This window comes from Tachypleus tridentatus, chromosome 2 (assembly GCF_004210375.1).
Source record: "Tachypleus tridentatus isolate NWPU-2018 chromosome 2, ASM421037v1, whole genome shotgun sequence".
Classification (NCBI taxonomy): Eukaryota; Metazoa; Arthropoda; class Merostomata; order Xiphosura; family Limulidae; genus Tachypleus; species Tachypleus tridentatus.
In genome coordinates this window covers 90,042,230-90,063,905 of record NC_134826.1, presented here as the reverse complement: position 1 = coordinate 90,063,905, position 21,676 = coordinate 90,042,230, and the positions used below count along the sequence as shown (strand labels likewise).

The 21,676-nt window shown below is 35.1% G+C and overlaps 1 protein-coding gene across 10 annotated transcripts in view; it reads right to left on the bottom strand.

Moving 5' to 3' along the window:
* gig (TSC complex subunit tuberin) overlaps positions 1-21,676 on the bottom strand; it is an 82,176-nt gene that overhangs the window by 3,845 nt on the left and 56,655 nt on the right. For all 10 annotated transcript variants that reach the window (XM_076489270.1, XM_076489261.1, XM_076489262.1 and 7 more), the window contains exons 30-39: positions 20,849-20,955; positions 11,852-12,009; positions 9,676-10,576; positions 9,369-9,516; positions 6,730-6,808; positions 5,952-6,038; positions 4,576-4,762; positions 3,180-3,319; positions 2,615-2,693; positions 214-305 (exon numbers count right to left, since the gene is read on the bottom strand). In XM_076489270.1, the coding sequence (XP_076345385.1) occupies positions 214-305; positions 2,615-2,693; positions 3,180-3,319; positions 4,576-4,762; positions 5,952-6,038; positions 6,730-6,808; positions 9,369-9,516; positions 9,676-10,576; positions 11,852-12,009; positions 20,849-20,955 (1,978 nt within the window). The remainder of the gene's footprint in view (positions 1-213; positions 306-2,614; positions 2,694-3,179; positions 3,320-4,575; positions 4,763-5,951; positions 6,039-6,729; positions 6,809-9,368; positions 9,517-9,675; positions 10,577-11,851; positions 12,010-20,848; positions 20,956-21,676) is intronic.

Here is a 21,676-nt window from a genome sequence, read left to right as displayed (position 1 = left end):
TTGAATAGACAGACTAGAGAAAAGGCAATTCATACAACAGAACCCCCCCACAAATTTTTGGGCTACTCTAACCAAGTAGTGGGATTTGAACATCACTCTTATAACACAACAAAAGTACAGAGTATGATTGTGACAAATGAAATGCGAATTAAGAACCCCAGATTCATCATCATCAGGCTATATTAGATAACGTAGTTACACATAAAAACTTACATTTGCATGAAGAGCCAGCTGTCTTACATAGATTGAGAGACTGTGGTCAGATACAATGTGAGGATCACAGTGACCGATAATCTCCTGGAGTTCTGAAATTATAAAAACTCGCAATCAACACAGAATTTAAGGTTACAAGTCTTGATACTGTACTTTCAGTAGTCAGAAAGGAAAGTTTACTGGAGCCAGTTTACAATTAACAGCAGTCTATCTTTGGTTTGTTAACTTTTGTTAACTAATAAAATGACCTGCACTGTTCTATAAACTTATTCAGTCTCTTAGCCTTTACTCGCTTCAAATATATTTAGTTCTAACTATAAAAAACCCACAAAATATAATTCAAAGTAATACCATGAAAACATGGTATTACGTGTGAAATATTAACTATGAAGAAATTATCATGAAAACTTCCATATTTAAAGTTATAGTTTCCAAAAACTACTGTTCCAAGGGACACACTCATATTTAAAATTACAGTGCCCCAAAACTAATTGCCCCAAGGGACACACTACGCATTGAGAATCATATATTTAATTCAGAAACTAAAACTCTAACAAACAGTTAACTATGCTTTTTATATTCTGAATTAATAAACACTGATCTATAAATATTAATTAATAAACACTGATCTAGGAAATATTAATTCTCATATGCCTACAGATTTTATTCATATCACCAGTGACAGTTTGTGAAAAACAACAACTTTGGTGTGTAACACAGTATGGTTTTGAAACACCTTGTATGATATCAACATTTTAAAAGTATCTATAGATAAACTTTTCTACAAGTAGAACTAAATTTTAAGATACAATAATAATATCTCACTCAAACTATACAGGTCACGAAACGTACAATCTCCACTGTCGAGTCCCATTTGTCAAACTACATATAAACATGTCTCAGTAAGTACAACCACCACTGTCGAGTCTTGTTTGTTAAACTACATATAAACATGTCTCAGTAAGTACAACCACCACTGTCAAGTCTCATTTGTCAAACTAAATATAAACGAGTCTCAGCAAGTACAATATTGCGTCAACTAGCTTGTGGGAAACAGGAAGTAATCAGTTTTCTATCAGTAATAATTATTCTGACAAATTATGAATGTAGGTTATAGCTCTGGGTAAAATAGGTTGCTACTTTTTAATACTTACAAATTAACTAAAGTAGTTTGAGATTAAAATTCACTAATTTTAATATCTTATAAAGAAATTTATAATACTTCAAATCCTCATCTAGTCTAAATAAGCAAGTGTGTCATGTCATATCTGATTTCTTAAAATAGGAGGAATTATAAAAACCAAAATGTATTTATCCAAATAGAATAGTTTGATTACCATCTGAGGGTAGAGTTGCCTTGAAACCTTGTAAGTGTAGTGAGTGTTGGTATAAGTTTGAAGTAAAGAAGTGATGATGGATCATCAAGTCTAGAGCCAAGTGCATAACATTTATCGTGGAAGAAAAAACATCATTTCAATTTTAAACTTAAATCATTTTTGAATTTAGCTAGTTTTGATTATATTACATATAAATTAATAAATCAACAAACATATTTCCAATTTTGTTGTCATGCATTTCATTTTACTTTCAGTACACAAGATATACTTTTATTGCTAGGCAACATGATATAAAAACCATTGTTGTAGTGTCACCAAAATGCACTGGATTTTCTATACACATTAGAAGTTTGTTAATCTAACTGATGTTTACCAATAATAATTATATGAATATGCCACAAATTTAGTTCATGGATGATCTTAACTGCATTTTTTGCCTCTGCTGGTCAAGCCTGATTTCACAGTTTATTTACAAAATGTGAGGTTAGGGTATGGTATGGGGGTAGTAGTACTTGCACAGACATGTTTAACGAAAGATATGTTAGTATTACATAAGTAGTTTTAACAGCTCCTTGTCCATTTACCACATGGGTCAGTTAACAATCAATCAATCAACTTCTATATACAGAAAATGGTTTTTAAAATAATTTCACTTATTGAGCTTGCTGGTTAAGTACAAAAAATAAAAGGTGTTTGATTTTACTTATGTTACAAAATAGGCTTAACTCTTCTCTCTTTTTTTTTTTTTAATTTACTGTATTTTTTGTTTTCCATATTATCCTAATAGGTAGAGTTCTTCTGTAGTTTTGTAACCATGTGTGCAGATCAGAGCTGTCCATCTGGCGTCCAGGCATCACAAGTTGTTGTACGGGACTAACCGAACCAGTTTCAATGAAACTTGATAGATGAACTTGGGTGGGCACTACCACAGACTGATTTTAACTGGATGTGCCATCATACATACAGTTTGTGTTTTTCAGCTCTTTAGAGTATTATGGATACACTAAATTATTCTGTGGATTGGATGACAAATTCAGAGATCAAAATATGGCAACTTTTCTTACCTTGTTTAGTCTTAACTGTAATGATATTACTGTTAAAGTCTCCTGGCTGGATGATAACACAGGCGTACACAAACTGACCCTAAGTGAATAGAGAAAAAGCTTTAGTGACATATTTCTAGAACTTGGTTATTCTAATACACTACCTTAAAACAAGAGAACAACTCTTGGTGATATTATGAAGGTTCTATAAAACTGTTTTTACTTCCACTGTTTAAGAATAAACTAACACGTTCTGTACTAAAACAAAATTTTCATTTTACAAGTTTAGAAATTTCTTAAAGGTAGTAAGTAGAATAATTAAATTATTGCAATATATAATAAAACACTAGTGAACAACAAATAAAAATATCACTTCAGATACAACATTTTAATCCCCTATACTGCATGACCTACTGTTTCCAAAATAAAAAAGAAAAATTCCATGTTCCTAAACTAAAACTTTAAGAATTTCAGAAAACAAAGAATAATATTAACTTTCTATACCTGTAAGGACAGCCATATTACTTCTTTTCATCTTTCACATTTTTTGTAATAATGAAATGAGGTGTTTTTTAAAACTCCATACCTTGATAGTTGTCATACTGTAGTCTTCACCACTTTCATTAAACACAATAGTAACATGGTTGTTTCCAATATGTCGTTTCTTGGAGTTGCACAAAGGGTCTGAAGGTTTATTTGGTAGTAGCGTAGCCACGTGAAAAATTACTATAACACAAAATAGTGCAATAATGTATAAATATTTAAATCTACATAAAGGTCCAACAGTTCTGCAGGAATCAGTGATGTCGAGAAAACCCACTTGTAGAGAAATACATTTGTAAAAACAGTTCGTCTGGGTCTATGCAAAACATTTTCTCAAACTAAACGAGCCATTTTTACAAATAGTTCTGCAGGAAACTCGACATCAAAAACTAACTACAAAGGAGCACCAAACAAATGATAAAAGCACATTAATTTTGAAAGTTTTATTAAAATAATACATTAAGCATGAAAGTTTTGTTATCCCTACATCTGGCATCGTACATTGTTTATTGATAAGTTTTATCTCATGAATAATCCTGTACTCAACCAAAATTTTTCTAAACTTAGACAAATAATCCTGTACTCAAGCAGAATTATGTTTAATGTAAACAAATAATCCTGCACTCACCCAGCATTATTTTAAATTTGGACAAATAATCCTGTACTCAACCAGCATTATTTTAAATTTGGACAAATAACCTTGTACTCAACGAATTCCTTTAAGCTTCGACAGTTTTGCAGTCATTCTTGGGTTTCAAACAACACATCACAAAAACTCAAGTTGTATTGTAACAGATCTATTTCTTGACTAATTGTAGCAAGAAGAAATCAAAACTTTTAAATCTCACATAATTTATATCAAATAACTAAATGAAGTGAATGAAGTAAAACTGTTTGATTTTAGTTTTATGTAATAACTCAACAGTATTTCCAAATTGGTCATACTCTATTTATACAGTTTTAATTTTAAAAATACATTTTTTTAACCATCACATAGAATATTAGAAGTAATTAAACAACAACCTGAAATTCATAACTCCTAAAGCAATGGGGATCTCATGACTACAGTAGTTGTTTTTATAACACTTACTCCACACAACGACTGTAGTAAAGGTAACATACAATGATGTTAAACTTGTGCTAAAAGATTAACAAACAAGTTCTTATTAAATACCTGAACATATTTTCAATTATCAGTGGAAAATTTTACTTCAAGAAACCATATTATGTTAATATATTGGAAACTGTATGTAAAAAATCTAAAGCTTAAATGAGAATAAGACAGTTCTGATTATGAAAAATGCAAACTGTGTACCATAGTTGATCTAACTTAAGAATGTCCATTAATGACACGATATATAAAGTTTCATTACTAATGTATTAGTATTTGGAGTAAATTCTGATCATTAAGATAAAATCCTACAAAAAAAAACACGTACCCTGCATCACGTCGTCCTGCCAACTAAAGGCATATTTTCCATCTTCTCCATCTACATCCAAGCCTCCTATGTAATTAGTTAGAGGATCAACATCCTTCAGCCTAAGCAGTGTCCCCAGGTTTTGTAAAAACTTGTTATACCTTAACGATCCAAACTGGTTACCAAGGATGGCTGCTTCATTATTTGACTTTTTAAAAGAAGAAGAGACAACTTAAGATAACTAAATTAGTGACACACAATCAAGCATCAGAACGATTAACTTAGTGACACACCATCAAGCATCAGGACGACTAACTTAGTGACACACCATCAAGCATCAAGACGACTAACTTAATGACACACCATCAAGCATCAGGACAACTAACTTAGTGACACAAAATCAAGTATCAGAATGACTTAGTGACCCACAATTGAGTACCCGGATGACTAACTTAATGACACATGATCAAGTATCAAGACGACTAACTGAGTGATACATGATCAAGCATCAGGATGACATAGTGACACAATCAAGCATCAGGACGACTGACTTGGTGACATATGATCAAGTATCAGGACTTAAAGAATTGTAAAAACTTGTTATACCATAATGATCCAAACTGGTTACCACAGATAACTGCTTCATTGTTTCACCTTTTAAAAGAAGGGACGACTGAAGATAACTAAATATATGACACATAATCAAGAACCAAAATGACTTAGTTACGTAATCAAATATGAGGACAACTTACTTAATAACAAACGATCAAGTATCAGGACGAGGAACTTAGTGATGCACAATCAAGTATCAGGATGACTAACTTAGTGACACAATTAAGTATCAGGACTTAATTGTTTTTAATGATCCAATAATTTCCAGGGTTTTTCAGCTAACAAAGCAAGAAACATTTACAGAAACATTTCAAAACATGGGACGAGAGTATTAGTACAAGTTAATCAACCAATAGAAACACACAAGTCACAAAACATTTATGTAATCAACCAATAGAAACACATTAATCACAGAAAATTTGGCAATTTAGACATTTCTCAACCTATAAGAAAAAATCTGTATACAAACTGTTGTGTTGATTTCTTATAATTATCCTATGTCAAAAATGATTAGACTGAATTAGTAAAAAGAGAAATCAACCAACAATAATTTAAAAAGATGAATAGAAAAGAGATGAATTAGCAATGAGATCTGCTAACCAAAAAAAAAAAAAAATTCATTGTTTACTGTTACAGAAATTCTCTTGTTTCAGTGTAAAGTGCTTATTAGTAAAACAATACACAGGACACAATGTCCTCAAAACACAGGCCTACTTCCTGTTTTGCTCCAAGTAACTGTAATTATAACTGTATTTATATAAGCCAGCATTGTTATACCTACGTACCTGGCCAACTCCAACGTACACCACTCCTATCTTATGTGTTTCATATGGTGGGATCCTATCTAACACTTTCACTGCCCTGTTTATCACCTGTTGATGATAAAAAAACTGGACTTGTAGGACTCAAACTACAGAAGAATTATTAAGTAATTGGGAATCAAAAGATGGTACTGACATTTACCTACTGTTAGCATAAAAATAAAAGGATGGAAAATAGGAAAAATATAAAAGTCACCAAAATGAGATATAGGAAGTGAAAATATACAATATAAAAAAACAACATGGAATGAAACAAAAAAAGTGTAAAGACATGGAATAAAATAGGTGAAAGAGAGACATGAGAAAATAAAATCCAGCTAGTGGTAAGGATGTAATAAAACAAAAGGAAGCAAAGAAAAAAAGACAGAATGAAAATATTAATAAACAGATGATATAACAAAAAATTAGCAGAAATAATACACTTTAAGAAGAGAAGCACTGAAGATCTGGCTAGAACAGAATGAAATAGAAAATAAATACAGTAAGATGTGGCAGCTTTACATAATACAGAAAAAAGGAAAAATTTAAACAAAAAAAACAAAATATATAACTACTGTTAAATTAAAGAAAGCATGATCAAAGTGCAAAAATTTTGGAAGAAAGGCACTGACATTGTTTGTGGTTCTCTTACAAAATATGGTGTAGCTGTAATGTCATGTTGAAAGCAAATTTGAAACCTAAGAAACAACTTCTGCTCATTGACTGTGGATGAAATAAACATGTAACTACTATAGCTACTTGCCTCACTCTTAGGAAGAAGTAATGGACGATCATTTCCTGCACCAAAAGCCATGGTGTTATACATCTGAAGGAATACAAAACTGGAAAATAACAAAACAGCAGCATGTCAAGTTGTATTACCATCTTTCTACTAATCATGTTATCATATCACAACTTAAAATCTGTCAACAAATCCAGGCTTGGTTAAATTGACCAGTTATGACCAATTTGTACTTGTTATAATTTTGATGCTACTGACTTTATATATAGCATATGTATCTTCATAAAACTTGACAGACTCAACAAACATTACAAGTCTTTTATGAAGAAAAAAAATCAATTTTTTTTGTTGAAGTATTTTTAATAAAAATTTGTCTGTGAATACACTGAGCATTTTTTTTCTTTTAACTTGTCTGAGTGCAAAGTGATTTTCATGTTCAGATAAAGAATATTATCCTTTACCTCAAAGTTTATTTGCGTAATCTCTAAAACGAGAGAGAGAGAGAAAAAAAGAAATATATCCAATTTTTTTATTCTTTCTGTAACAACTTCAAATTGTAACATAACTTATTTTTTGTCTTAAGTAGGTTTAAACTCATAACAGTATAAACTATTTGTACTTAAATTTTATTGTTTACTTGCCCTTTAAGCAATGTCCAGCTATTGTATTTGTGCTGCTATAAGCTGTAAATCACTTGAGGAATGTGCAACTTATGTTACACAATCAAATTACATTACACAAGAACAAGAAAAGTTATTATATCATTATTTATTTTACTTAATATCATCTTAACTAACCTAAAGTACCTGGGGTTTCTTTTTGGTGTCAACTACTGATGACACTCAACCCAACATTTTTTATACCAAAGGTAATAATGCACTAAACAATTTTCATTTCATTAAATAATACATCAAAGAACATAGAAAAATAGCATGCAAAAAACAGACAATGTTTAATTAACTACCACAATTTTTCTAGCTTTCTAACTGAGCAACAAAAGTTGTTACAAATTCATCCAAGCTAGTCAATGTATTTCCTGTCAGAATAAAGCTTAAGCGGGCAGTGAAATACAGTTCTCTGTACAGAAAACAACATAATATAATACATCATTTAATAGATTAAAACTACAGCTTTCTATTGGTCATAAATAAGATAGGACTAAACATCAGAGAGAACTACTGACAAATCCTGAAAGAGAAGATGTGACAAGAGGGGTCTACGTTTTTATTTATTGGCTATGCAACCAAATATGATTTAAGACTAGAAAAATTATATTTTGTCTGAGTGATGGTGATATTATGATAGGTAATTTTATATTAAATTTAATATTTCTTAGAGAACTGAAAGAAAAAGAAAACAAGATACCCATGGTTAGGGGAAGGTACAATGGCTTATTGCTACCAACTGTAGCATTTATACCATTAAATAAAACTAAAATCAATACTGCTTGTCATACCTATGAGCATATATTTTAATACTCCTTTAAAAGTTCTTCATTGAAATATTTATTTATATTTTTATTTTGAGAGTAAATTTCAGAAAGGCTAATTTAAACAACCTAAAAAAATCAAAACCCACACATCATTTTGTTCACATTTTCATCAAGATTACTTTAAACCAGTGTGACAAAAGAAACTTTCGACTAATGTTTTAGCATTCAAAGCAGTAAATGTTGAAATACAAAACTGAATATGTTAAACCTATGTACATATTGTGTTTCTTTATCCTTATGAAAACAATACACAACACAGGTTAAATTTATGTTATATGTATTGTGATGTTCCATGAAATTTTTTAAACCATTCATTTATTATTAAAAAAAACACCTTGTTTCAGATTTTTGCTCATAGCTACACAAGAATATGTGCAAACAGCTATCTCCAATTTGCTTGTCAATAACATCCACTCTTAGGATATTATTGTTTGAACAAATAATGGGATGTGACTGTCACTCTCAGTACATCTTTGGTACCAAAATTTGGACCATGTTTATGCAAACCACAAATACTCATATTCAAAATCTTGACCCAGTAAACACAAGACCACAGCAAACCAAAACAAAATCATCTCAACCATAAATATCTTACACTATCATATGTTTTATCAAAAATACTCAAAATCTTCTTCATCTATCACCTTTCCTCAAGACATCAAATCAAACATTAGGTTCTACTCCTATGTACATTCTGTACAATAAGCTAGCCGTGGAACGTTTAACAGCAAGAAAACACTTGTTCAACACAGACAGACATAACAATTGAAAATCCAGCAGTTTGTTGCTACTGTTAAACATAACTTAGCTGCTTCAATATTCACAAATCTTTATTTAAAAAAAACTTAGAAAAAAAATTATTGATAGATAAGTATGTAGTTAATTCAATAATTGTTCTAAGATAATAAGAAAGCCATCAGATGTTTTCCTAACTTTTGAAGAATTGTGGCTATCTTCAACAGAAGACACCAATTCTACTTGGATATAAAAATTCCCAAATTTTCTTCAAAGATATATAAGTATTAGTTATTTTTACAATAGGTTAAAAGTTTTAAACACCCCATACTTAAAAACAGTAGCCAAGGGTATGTAGTAAACTACTGATTTTAAATAAAAGGAAGCTAGCTTTGTATTAAATTACTGGGAGAATGACGAAAATGACATTTACCTTGGACTCAAGCCACTTCGATACATGTCTCTGTAGGGACTGGATATTTTTCTTAGCATTTCTGAGGAACTTCTTTTAGACTGGATTGGACTCATAACAGAAATAGTATGTACACGTTCTCGGTGGTAAGCAGGTGGAGACACATTTCCTGTATACGAGAAAGTAAATTCAATTCAATTATTATTAAAACTATACAGAAGTTCACTGATGTTATTGATAATAAATAAATTAAGAGACATTTATTATAGTTCAAAAATAAGTTATAGCTTCTCTTCCTATTGTTTAATACATAGTAAACTGTTCCAACCTTTCAATGGTGGGCTTCTTGGAGGAGACCTGGTTTTAAAGAATGGGCTAGCAGAGTGAGGAGGAACAGGACTCTCTGTTGGTCTGTTTGCATCAGAAGATTGGTTTACGCTACTCAAATCTAATCTCAGCTTCTGTTTCATTCCATGTTTCAATAGTTTTTCAGGTAATTCTTGGTCGCTTCCTGTCTTTGGTTCCTCAGGAATGGATTCATACCGCTCTTCCTTCCGTGGTGATTTTCTCGTGGAGCTTCGACCACTTTCTCTTTCAAGCTTCCCTTCGGAGTCACTTTGTTTCGGTGTCGATTCTTCAATTTGTTTCGGAACATCTATCTCTTGGTGGAAATGGGAAGTTACCAGAACCTTCTGAGAACTAGAATCTTGTGACACAGACTTTTGGGAAACGTCTTTTTCTAAAGCTGTGTCTTTTACTGAGAGATCAGTACTCTGAAAAGGAAGGGAAGTTAATACACTTCTGTCATCATATACAACAGGTTTTGGAGACTGGGACACTGAAGGTGCTATTCCTACCAATTTTCCCAGGGAATCAACCCCACTTATGGGTGAAGAAGTATCTGGCCATTTGCCTCTCATTTCTGGACTTGAGTTTGTGCGACGAAGAGCAATCTTAGATGGTTTATTTGAACTGGATACAAATGGATTTGCTAAACTCTGGTCATCAGACCTGTTTTTCTGCTGCTCCAACTCCTGACAGTTGGAGCCTGAACTACTGCCAACCACCGAGGAATCCTGTGGACAGAAGTGTTGTTTGTGAATAGCTTCATATTCTTTTTCTTCAAGGCTCTCACTGTCAATTCTTTTATGGCTTGTTACTTCACTTCGGTCCCTGTCTTCTTGTCGGGAAGGTGAAAACAGAGCTGTGATATCTGGAAGAGGAAAATCCTAGAAAACAAGAAAAACACTTGAAATGTGCAAATTTTAAAAAAAATTTTTTGTACAATATTCTAAAATCCCTCAAGATCCATGTCACAAATGTAATTAGAATTGGAATTCAAGATACCTTGAATGTTTCTTCAATGCATTGTGGAAAACCTCAAGAAGCAAGGAGTTCTCATCCAAAACATATGATGAATACACTACAAGGAGACAGGCACATAGATAGATAAAGCAAATAAAAAAAATGGATACCCCTTTTTATGACAAATATATTTACTACTTAAGAAACAATTCAACCAAGAACTGTGACACAAGTAGTCAGTTAAATGACCAAAAATTGGTTTATCTTTTTACTTTGTACATCTCTTTACTACATTTAAAGGAATGTTTGATGAAAATAACACAAATTATGAGTTATGGATTTCCAACCAAAGAAGGTATACCCAGCCTCTGAATTACTTCAAGAACAGTTCTAGAAACTTGGTCAAATGTTTTTTTTTATACTTCCCTATAAGGATTACAACAATGAACACAATCTAATGAGAAATGGAGTAAACAGAGTTTTAGTTCTTTGAATAAATAAAACAATTAAATCTTGCAGTATGTAAAGTACGCTGATTAATACTTTAGGCTCACAGCTTACGAGTTGATAGAATGTTACAATATGTATTAGGGACATCTTACAGTCCACATGACTTGGTAGAATGATAGAATATGTATTAGGAACATCATACAGAATGATACAATATGTAATAGAGACATCTTAAAATTGACATGGTTTCATTAACTCTTTGACTTGTATTATGGAACTTTTATAATTAACACAGTTTGATGAAATTCTTCTATCTGTATTAGAGATCTTTTAACAGTCAATGTGGTTTGATTAAAGTCTATGATAGGTAACATTTTTTCACATCATGGTTGTAAGCCATATTTAATGTTTAACAATGTTCTGGGTTATTTCATGACTTCAACTAATATATTTACAGTTTCACAATATCTTTTCTTTTCACAAGGTATTGTTTCAAGGTCTTATAGTTATGACATTAACACAACATCTGTTTCAAGGTTCTACATGTACAACATTAACACACTTGTTTCAAGGTCCTATATGTATAACATTAACACAACACTTGTTTCAAGGTCCTATATGTATAACATTAACACAACACTTGTTTCAAGGTCCTACATGTACAACATTAACACAACATCTGTTTCAAGGTCCAATATGTATAACGTTAACACAACACTTGTTTCAAGGTCCTATAACACAACACTTACTGGAGGCGACGATGGGAAGAACATCGCATTCTGTATCCTCATCATCCACGAGATATTTCCCGACGGACGTCGTATGTGGACTTCTGCCCAGCCTTGGCACCAACAGCTGCATAGGTGGGAAGATCCTGTCTCTGATGACTTCTGACCATCACTTAAAGCTATTTAAAAAAAAAAATTAAATATAAAATATTTTTAAAATGGATTCCCAAGTTTAACATGCAGTCCAGAATGTACGCACTTACTTTGACAGCATACATCAATAAACCATAAAGATGTTGGAGTGGTTGGTTGGATTTAGTGTTTCATGGCACAAAGCAGCTAGGCTATCTGCGTCAAACGTCCAGTAAAAAGGTAAAAGTAAATTCAGTAAAATTCATAAAAGGAAATTAAGGTAAAACAAAACAAAGTTTAAAAAAATAAAACATAAATAGCATAAAACCAATGTTTACATCTAGTTTAAAATGTCAAGAAAAAAACTACAGTAATCGAAGCTGTAAGGGACTTTCTGTAGCATGACTGTAATAATCATAACTCACCACGAACTCTAACAGGTTAGTATAAAAACCACCACCAGCCACCTGAAGTTGTCCTAGCACCCATTCATCATAGTAAACAGAATCTCTAACTTTAAAGTACATGATGAAATCACGAGTGACCACTTCCCCATTTCATGTATGATTCACCCGCATCACCCTGCCGTGACGTATGTGACTCCCTCTGCAGACACCTATACCAAAACAGATTGGCTCACTTTCAATGCTACACTAGACTCATACCTACCCCACCCAATTGAACATGCTAACAAAACAGAACTAGACAATTATGTAAATCAAGTTACAAAAGCCATACAGAAAGCCATAAAAAACACAATCCCTAAAACAAGAAGAAAGCAATCACATAATCAATGGACTCTTACACCAGAAATTCACGTAATAATCAAATGTAGACAATTAAGACGAACACACTATATTACACGTGATCCACCTATCAAAACACAAATCAATAGAACAAATGCAAAAATTAAACTAGAAATTAAAACAGCAAAAGAAACTAATTGGCAAAACTTCTGTAAAAACTTAGAAAAAATCAAGAACAATCCAAAAGAATTTTGGAAAAAATTCAAGAGTATTTCTTCAGACAAAAACACAAATCACATGCTACAACATATCACACACAACAATAAAATCGCAAGGACGGACGTAGAGAAAGCTGACCTATTAGCTGACCACTACGAATCCTCCTTTATGGACCTAAATTCAGTTGACTTTGACACACAACACCAACATCATGCCAACAACTTCATAAATACAAACCAAGCTTCATTCTCACCAAGGTTTCCTGGCGAGACACTAGAAGCATACTCAAGTTCAATTAATAGAAAAATAACCATAACTGAACTAAAAATTAATATCAAAAACTTGAAAAATACTTCCCCCAGACATGACCAAATTCCAAACATTATTCTGAAAAAACCTCTACTCTCCTATTACAACACCTCACAAACATCATGAACATTTCACTAGCAACTGGATATTACCCTAACACTTGGAAAAAAGCCATCATAACCACGATCCCAAAGAAACAAACCAACAGAACCAATCCAGATAATTTCCGTCCGATCAGTCTGTTAAGCTGCCTTGGCAAACTGATGGAGAGAGTTATCTCCAACCGTCTTCTCCATTTTTGTGAATCAAATAACATCCTTCCAGAATCCCAAAATGCCTCCAGGAAAAACAGGCAAACAACAGATCACCTCACAAGACTCACCGAATCAGTCTATAAAGCTTTTAACAACAACCAAGTAACCATTGGGGTATTCCTAGATGTCAAAAAAGCATTTGACAGCATATGGCATAATGCCATCAAATACAAACTAAATCACCTGAAAATAAATCCCACTATAGTTAAATAGATATCAAATTTCTTAACAGATAGAACAGCACAAGTCAATAAAGCTATATCTAAATCATTTAATATAACCGCAGGAGTACCCCAAGGATCAGTCCTCTCTCCACTTCTATATACTATTTTCGTCAGTGACATACCTTTCCCAAATCTAACATACACGCATAATTCACAATACGCAGACAACATCGCTATCTGGAGCACCTCCAGAAACCCAGTGATGGCCATGTCTTGCGTACAAGAATCACTGAACAACGTCTCAACATGGAGTAACAAGTGGAGAGTAGTTTTAAATCCAACCAAAACACAAGCAATCACCTTCTACAGGAAATTAAAAACAAAAGAAAAATCTAGAAAAAATAAAATTATCACTGAAATACGACCATTAACATGAGCAAAAACATCACATTCCTTGGCATCACTTTCGACACAAAACTAACATGGAAAAAACATGTTAACAATATACACTCATCAATTAGAAAACGGATTTCACACCTAATGACTCTAACCAGTAAACAATCGAAACGTTTACCAAACACCATTATCCAAATATACAGGGCTTACATCCGTCCACTAATAGAGTATGGATGTCAAGTAACATACAATATGTCAAATAACACACTCCAGAAAATCCAAGTTCAACAGAACAGAATACTAAGATCTGCATTCAGTCTACCGTCATTCATGCCAGTAAATTATATACATCAAATCAGCAACTTACCAACACTAAGAAATAGACTAACCGAAATATCACACAAATATTATCTAAAAGCAGAAAACAAAAACAAACTAACGGCATCACTATACAAATTAACTAGTGCACCAACAAAATACATTTCACCTTACAACATATTTCAAGAATCACAAATTACACAACAAAGTATCTAAAGCACTAAATTCACATTAATAATATGTATTCTCTTTTTCAGATATCGAGCACAGGACAGGCAAAACTTCTGGGCGCCTATCCTGTGAAAGTGGGTTTTCTCAGGGCACTCCCATTTCCCCCCACAGCAAAAACTTGGGCATTGGATTTTTAGATCCCAGCCCAGGCAATTTTATTGCCAGACCCTGATTCGGGTCGTTTGAGTTCGTGTTCATATTTACTTTGACTTCTGCCTTTCGGGACGGGACCAGGCCGTTCTCTCTGGTACTGCCTTTGCCTCGGTCTTGGATAACATTAAGAGTGACCTCCTTCACCCAAAAAAAGAGTCAAAAATTATTTAATAAATAAATAATAATAAAAAAAACTAAACCTAATAACTTTTCACAAAAGGAGACGAAGAGGAACCACAACGTTCCTGAACACCCCAGTTGGAGAGAGAATTCTTACGATTTCTCTCTCTCTAAACTAAACCCCTGCCACGTTAGTTTGCGTTTGAAGTTGTCCTTTCCAGTCCTGGTTTCGAGTGACTTAATGTTACGGCCAGTTTCTAATTTCAAATTGAACTAGATGAATTGTGATTTTTAAAAGGGAGCCACAAAAAAAGTGTAATGTATGAATTAAAAAAAACTTAAATGGCATTGAAAAGATTAATGGCCTTTAAAAATCTAAAAGCATTACCAAGGTGGACAGTGTCACCATCACCAATAATAACACTGTCTAACATTATGGACAAACATTGAGACAGAACATGCTTAAAATGGTACCATCATTGTAACTCATAACGGTGACAAGAAAGTAAAATGTGGCTTATTGTGATCTGAGTGTTACACAAACTACACACTGGTGCATCAGTTCCAGATAAAAGAAAACAATGAGTTACAAAACTGTGACCAATGCGTAGTCTAGTTAGAACAACTTCATCTTTCCGATCCTTACGGAAGCAAGACGGCCAAATTTTAATATAGGGTTTTATTTGGAAAAGCTTGTTTTCGGGTTGCTCACTTCGAGTCGACTGCCAGCTGGCACAGAGCTGAGCCTTGAATACAGGACCATAGTCCATGTATGGGACATACACAGCAGTGACAATGCCAGAGCAGATAGACTTAGCTGCAGTGTCGACAAGATCATTCCCGTGAATACCAACGTGGCCTGGTATACAGAAAAACTGTACAGAAGTAGATATTAAAGAGAAATGGACCAGTCGGTTTGCAATATCGGTGAGAACAGGGTGTGAACCAGCATGAAGTTATTCCACTGCCAGTAGAGAACTAAGTGAGTCAGTATAAATCATGCAGTTTGAGTACTGCTCAGCTTCTATGTGATCCAAGGCAAGAGAAATGGCATACAGTTCAGTAGTAAACACAGAAGCTGAAGAGGGGATTCTGTGTACAACCACCAAACCAAAACAAACTACGGCAGAGCCCACATAGTCACCTGATTTCGAACCATCTGTATAAGTAGGAATGGAATGATGGTTCGAAACATGTTCAGCAAATAGCAGACAGTTTTTCCATCAGTAGTGTCTACTTTTCTCAGATGACTTAAATATAGGTCACAACTGAGGACAGTAAGAAGCCATGGTGGGATGGGCTGACCAGTGGATACAGCAATGTTATCGAAGGACAGACCCAATTGATCCAACTGCATCTGGATACGAAGGCCAAATAGAGCAATGGCAGACTGTCTGGTTTGAAAAAGCATGGCCCATCAAAAGGGAAAACATAACCTCAGGTGGGATGCTTTGGTAAGGAAAGAAGTTTTGAAGCATATAGTACAGACAGTTGCAAATGGCGGAGGTCCAAAGAAAGTTCATGAGACTATGTATCAGCTCTGAATTGGGGAAGTGTGGAAAGCCCAATTGCAGAGCCAAAGTCCTTGATGATAAATAGAGTCTAGCATCTTTAAGGCCGATGGTCTGGTAGAGCCATGGACCAGTGATCCATAGTCGAGTTTCGATCAAATAAGAGCATGATATATCCTTTAGTATAGAACGTCGATCTGCTCCCCAAGTGGTGGAAGAGAGGACACGGAGGATGTTCAGTGCTCTTGTACATTTGACCCTTAGCTGCTTGATGTGTGGTATAAAGGTTAGCTTACGGTCAAAGATAAGCTCCAAGAACTTAGTCTCAGAGACCACAGGCAGCACAACTTCACTGACATGGAGTTCAGGATCAGGATGAATACCTCGTTAGTGGCAAAAATGCATGTAAGCAGTTTTAGAGAGAGAGAAGGTAAAGCTATTTACTGTGGTCCACTTCAGTAAACAATTGAGGGCAGTCTGCAGCTGCTGCTCAATATACCTCATGTTCGACGACTGACATGAGATGTGAAAGTATTCAACACAGATCCCATTTGCAACAGTAAGAGGGAATTGTTCAGTGATGGCATTAATTTTTATACTGAAAAGTGTGACACTCAGAACACAGCCCTAGGAACTCCAAGTTCCTGTAGAAAAGAGGAGGAAAGTGTCAAACCCACACAAACTCGGAATCTCCTGTCCATTAAAAAATATTTAATAAAAATGGGCAAATGGCCACGTAACCCATATATATATGGAGGTCTTGCAAAATACCATACCTCCATGTTGTATCATAAGCCTTCACAATGTCACAGAATATTGATACAAGATGTTGTCATTTGAGAAAGGCTTCTCTGATTGACGTTTCAAGTCAAATCAGGTGGTCCATGGTGGAGCACTGTCATCAGAAACCACACTGGGTGGGTGAAAGGAAGTTTGATTTCAGGAACCAAACAATACAAGCATTAACCATCCTCTCTAAGGTTTTACAGAGAGAGCATGTCAAAGCAATTGGATGGTAGTTTGAAGGAATCTTGGGATCCTTCCCAGACTTGGAGAAAGGCAGGACAATAGCCTGGCACTAGGCATCAGGAAAAACATTATCCTGCCAGATCCAGTTAAAAACTACCAGAAGGATAGCAAGAGAAGCAGGAGAGAGATGGCACAGCATCTCATAGTATATATCATCAGGGCCAACTGATGTACTGCCAGACCGATGAAGGGCCAGTTTGAGTTCCACCAGTGCAGAGGGATGATTATAGTCAGTGAGACAATTAGCTTGAAAGAAAAGAGGTGATTGCTCTGCCCGAGTCTTGATGGCAAAGAAGCAGAAGCACTAGATACCCAGCAAAACCTTTCACCTATAGTATCAGCCACTTCCTGGCCATCAGAAAGCAAGACTGAGAGGGGAACAAAGTGATATTGCCCACTGACCTTTCGAATCTTGTCCCAAATGACTTTGGAACTGGTAGTAAAGGATATACTGGTTGTGAACTTAATCCAAGATTCCTTCTGGCATTGTCGTCTTACCCATCGAGCATGTGCACGGGCCTGCTAGAAAGCGATATGATTTGAGAGTGTGGGATATCTACGTAAAGTATCCCAGGCTCATTTTTGAGTCTTCTGTGCCATGTAGCAGGCAGAATTCTACCATGGACGAGGATACAGTAGAAAACGTGTCGAGGTTTTAGGAGTACATTGAGCAGCTGCTTGTATAATACAGTCAATTACTACTGCCACACAGTCGTCTACTGATGGCTTACAGACAATGACAGGATCAAGTTCTGCGAGAGCAGTGAAAGAGGGCCAGTTTGCCTGATGCAGCTTCCACTGGGGCACGCAGGTCAGGTGGCATCAACCACGGCCAGTCTCTCTCAAGATTACAGGAAAATGATCACTGCCTAGTGGATTGTTGTCAAACCTCCACAAAAAATAACGAAGGGGAGCAAATGGAGAGATCAATAGCAGTGAAGGACTGAGTAGGTGCATGAAAATAGGTATAAGAACTACTACTGAAAAGAGAAAGGTTGTGATCAGAGAGCATATGCTCTACAAAGCAACCACTCCTATCAATATCAGCACTTCCCCAGAGGGGATGATGTCCATTAAAGTCCTCCAGGATGAAAAATGGAGATGGCAACTGTTCAATGAGAGCATCAAGGTCTGATTGGTCATAGGTTTCTCTATGCAACAGGTAGAGAGAACTAACAGTGATGGTATGACCCAAGGAAACATGGATGGCTATGGTCTCCAAGGGTATGTTAAGTGGCAAAGACAGGGTGGGCACATGCTGATCAACCAACAGTGCCATCCCTCCATGCACTCATCCATCACACAGCCTGTCATTTCTGTATAAAGAAAACTGCCAAAAGGTGACTGTATTGGCAGGTTTCTGGAATGTTTCCTGTAAGGAAAGACAAACAGGATGGTAAGAAGCAATCAGTGTTTTGATGTCATCCAGATTAGAACGTAAACCTTGACAGTTCCATCATATCAGGGTGTCCATTTTTATTTACGTGTAGGCGAGTTGGGTGGAGAACCCTTCTGTTTATGACCACGTCTTTTTTTTCCCTTATTGTCCTTATTTGAGGGAGGTCTATCGACTCCATGGGTCTTGCTGTGAGTCAATTGGGGAGGTCTTTGCTGTTGGGAGTCCAGAAACTGAGGCCATAAACAAATGATTGTTTTGCATCATGAGGTGGGAGAAGAAGATATATCCGAGGAAATACTGTACCTGGAACCAAAGGATGTGGATCTTGGGGTTTGTTGGAATGTATGGGAGGAACAGAGATGGGTGTTGAAGTTGATTCATCAACCTTTTTAACCATGGAGGTCAAAGAATTTTCATTTGTTTGGAGAACGATTCTTTAGGAGGCACAGAGAGATCTGTCTGCACTCCCACTGTAGTTGTGGAATGAAGTGCAGCAGCATACGTCCAAGATGAGGTGGTAAACTGCAATTTTTCGAGCCTCAGGATTAGTAATATTATGAATCATTTTCAAATGCTGCACCTCTTTTTCTTTCAACCATTTAAGGCAAGAACATTAGGAGGATGAATGAGAGCCATTGCAATTGATGCAATGAGGGTCCGTTTTACACTCATAGGCATCATGGTCCTTGCCACTGCAACGAGCTCACATCAAGGAACCACGACACAACATCTTCGAGTGATCGAACCATTGACACTGGAAACATCGGAGAGGGTTTGGAATGTATGGCTGTACTCTGCAATTAAGACAACCTGCTTTGATGGTGGCAGGTGGACATGGTGATGTAAATGCCAGAATGAGGGCACTGGTCGGCACCATAATTCCATCTTTGTGAGTGGAGATAAGCCTCACTGCAGAAACTCCTTGGGTGAAGAAAACAGTGAGAATCTCTGGCTTTGGTATGTTTTTCAAATCCCTCTCAACAATAACTCTGCATGATGAATTCAAAGTAGCATGAGGTGTAACCTCAATAGATATATCCCCAATTGCCTTTGAATGCAACATGAGTTCACTGCATTGAGATGTAGATGTTTCCACCAATATGTCATGAGATTGAAGCTTTTTTACTGACTTTGGAGAGCCAGCAAGTCCCTCTAGTCCCTTCTGAATGAAAAAGGGAAACATTTGCCCTAAAGGTTTGTCTGAAAGTGAGTGCAATATAAGAAAATGAGGTACAATAGGCAGTATATAGATGGTGAGGATTGCTGCTCAGAATCTTCAAGACATGGTCGTTAACTTATAGACTGTTTTTTCACTATTTTATTAAGATTTTTAATTGGAATATCTATAATAAAGAGAGAAAAATTTCAGTGCTTACTGATCCCACCCATCATGGACCCCTTCGAGGAGACACACGACAATGTAAAACAAGGACACTGCAACAATGTCAGTATTTCGTGAACACTATACCCAAACACCAGCATCAGATATAATGTCCACAACACCTGTTGAGAACATCCAACACTGGTACTTGGTTGACCCTAACCCGAGTGGACCAGCCGATTGACCCAAGAAGGCCACCCGTCTACAGGAATTCAAGGCCAAAGTGGTGTGTTAGGGTTGAACCCCTCAACCACCAGGATCCTCTCCTCCCCTTCTCAGGTTGTCACACATGGCAAACACGTGGGTGGATGTTTAAATCCCAGAGGAGGTAAACTGAAAGAGCAAAACCTTCTCTGGGAGTTCCCCTCACCACGTACATAAATCCACACCGAAGGGATGTTGGAGTGACAAGTTCAAAAGTTTTTCAAATCTATATCTTTCAGAATGTAGATAGACTTACTTTATGAGTAACATTTGGTTAAATTAAATCATAAAGTTTATAAGTCAATAGTCTATCTTCACAGCCTAATGTCTGAAGACTGGTTGCAAACATCAACAATTTCTTGTTCAAGGTATTCTCTCTGAGCTTGACTTACTTGAAACAAGCCTGTCTAGATTCTGTTCTTCTGTGACTGTATCTTGCTGAATGCAAGGAGAGAAAAGATGAGCACTATCTTTGGTTTCAGTGTTCTGTTTTGTCCTCCTACAATAAAGCAGAAAATTTGCACAAATACTAACACTGAAGATTATCAGTATCCTTTTATAAATTATAGCTAGTATTAACTAATAATCGTTATACACCCACATGACTTGACCAAGTACTTATAATTTGATCACCACACAAGTGGTCGTGTCGTCTCTTTGTATTTTTTGACAAAGAACAATTTCAGTGTCGTTAATGCAGTATAATGTTTCCGTGAGATTTTCTGTTCCATGCACAAAGACTTTTAGAGTTGTTTTCCATGCCTTTTTTGTCTCTATCACCTAGTGTACAACAACAGTAGCTAATATATGTGTGTACAAATCTCATAATAAGATATTACTTTCTACACAGAAGAAAAACACTGTACAAGTTATAACTGATTTATAAAATTATACTATTAACCAACTAGTTTAAATAATTCTAAACTGTGAGCTATTTTTATTTTCAAAACCTTTTAATTTTTTTTTATGTAAATTCTCAATCTATTGTCTCATTGAATACAAGCAGCATTTAAGTTATATTTCTGGATGCCTTAACCCTTTCATAAAAAGTGGATCTAACTGTGCATGTCACATTCATTTAGAATTATTTTTAAAATGTAATTGAACTAGTTTCTGTTCATGTTATACCAATTAGTATAACATAAAATCATAGCTAATAATTCATACTTAAATAGTGCAGAAGTTTTTAATCTTATCAGGTAATAATTTTAAAAAAATCT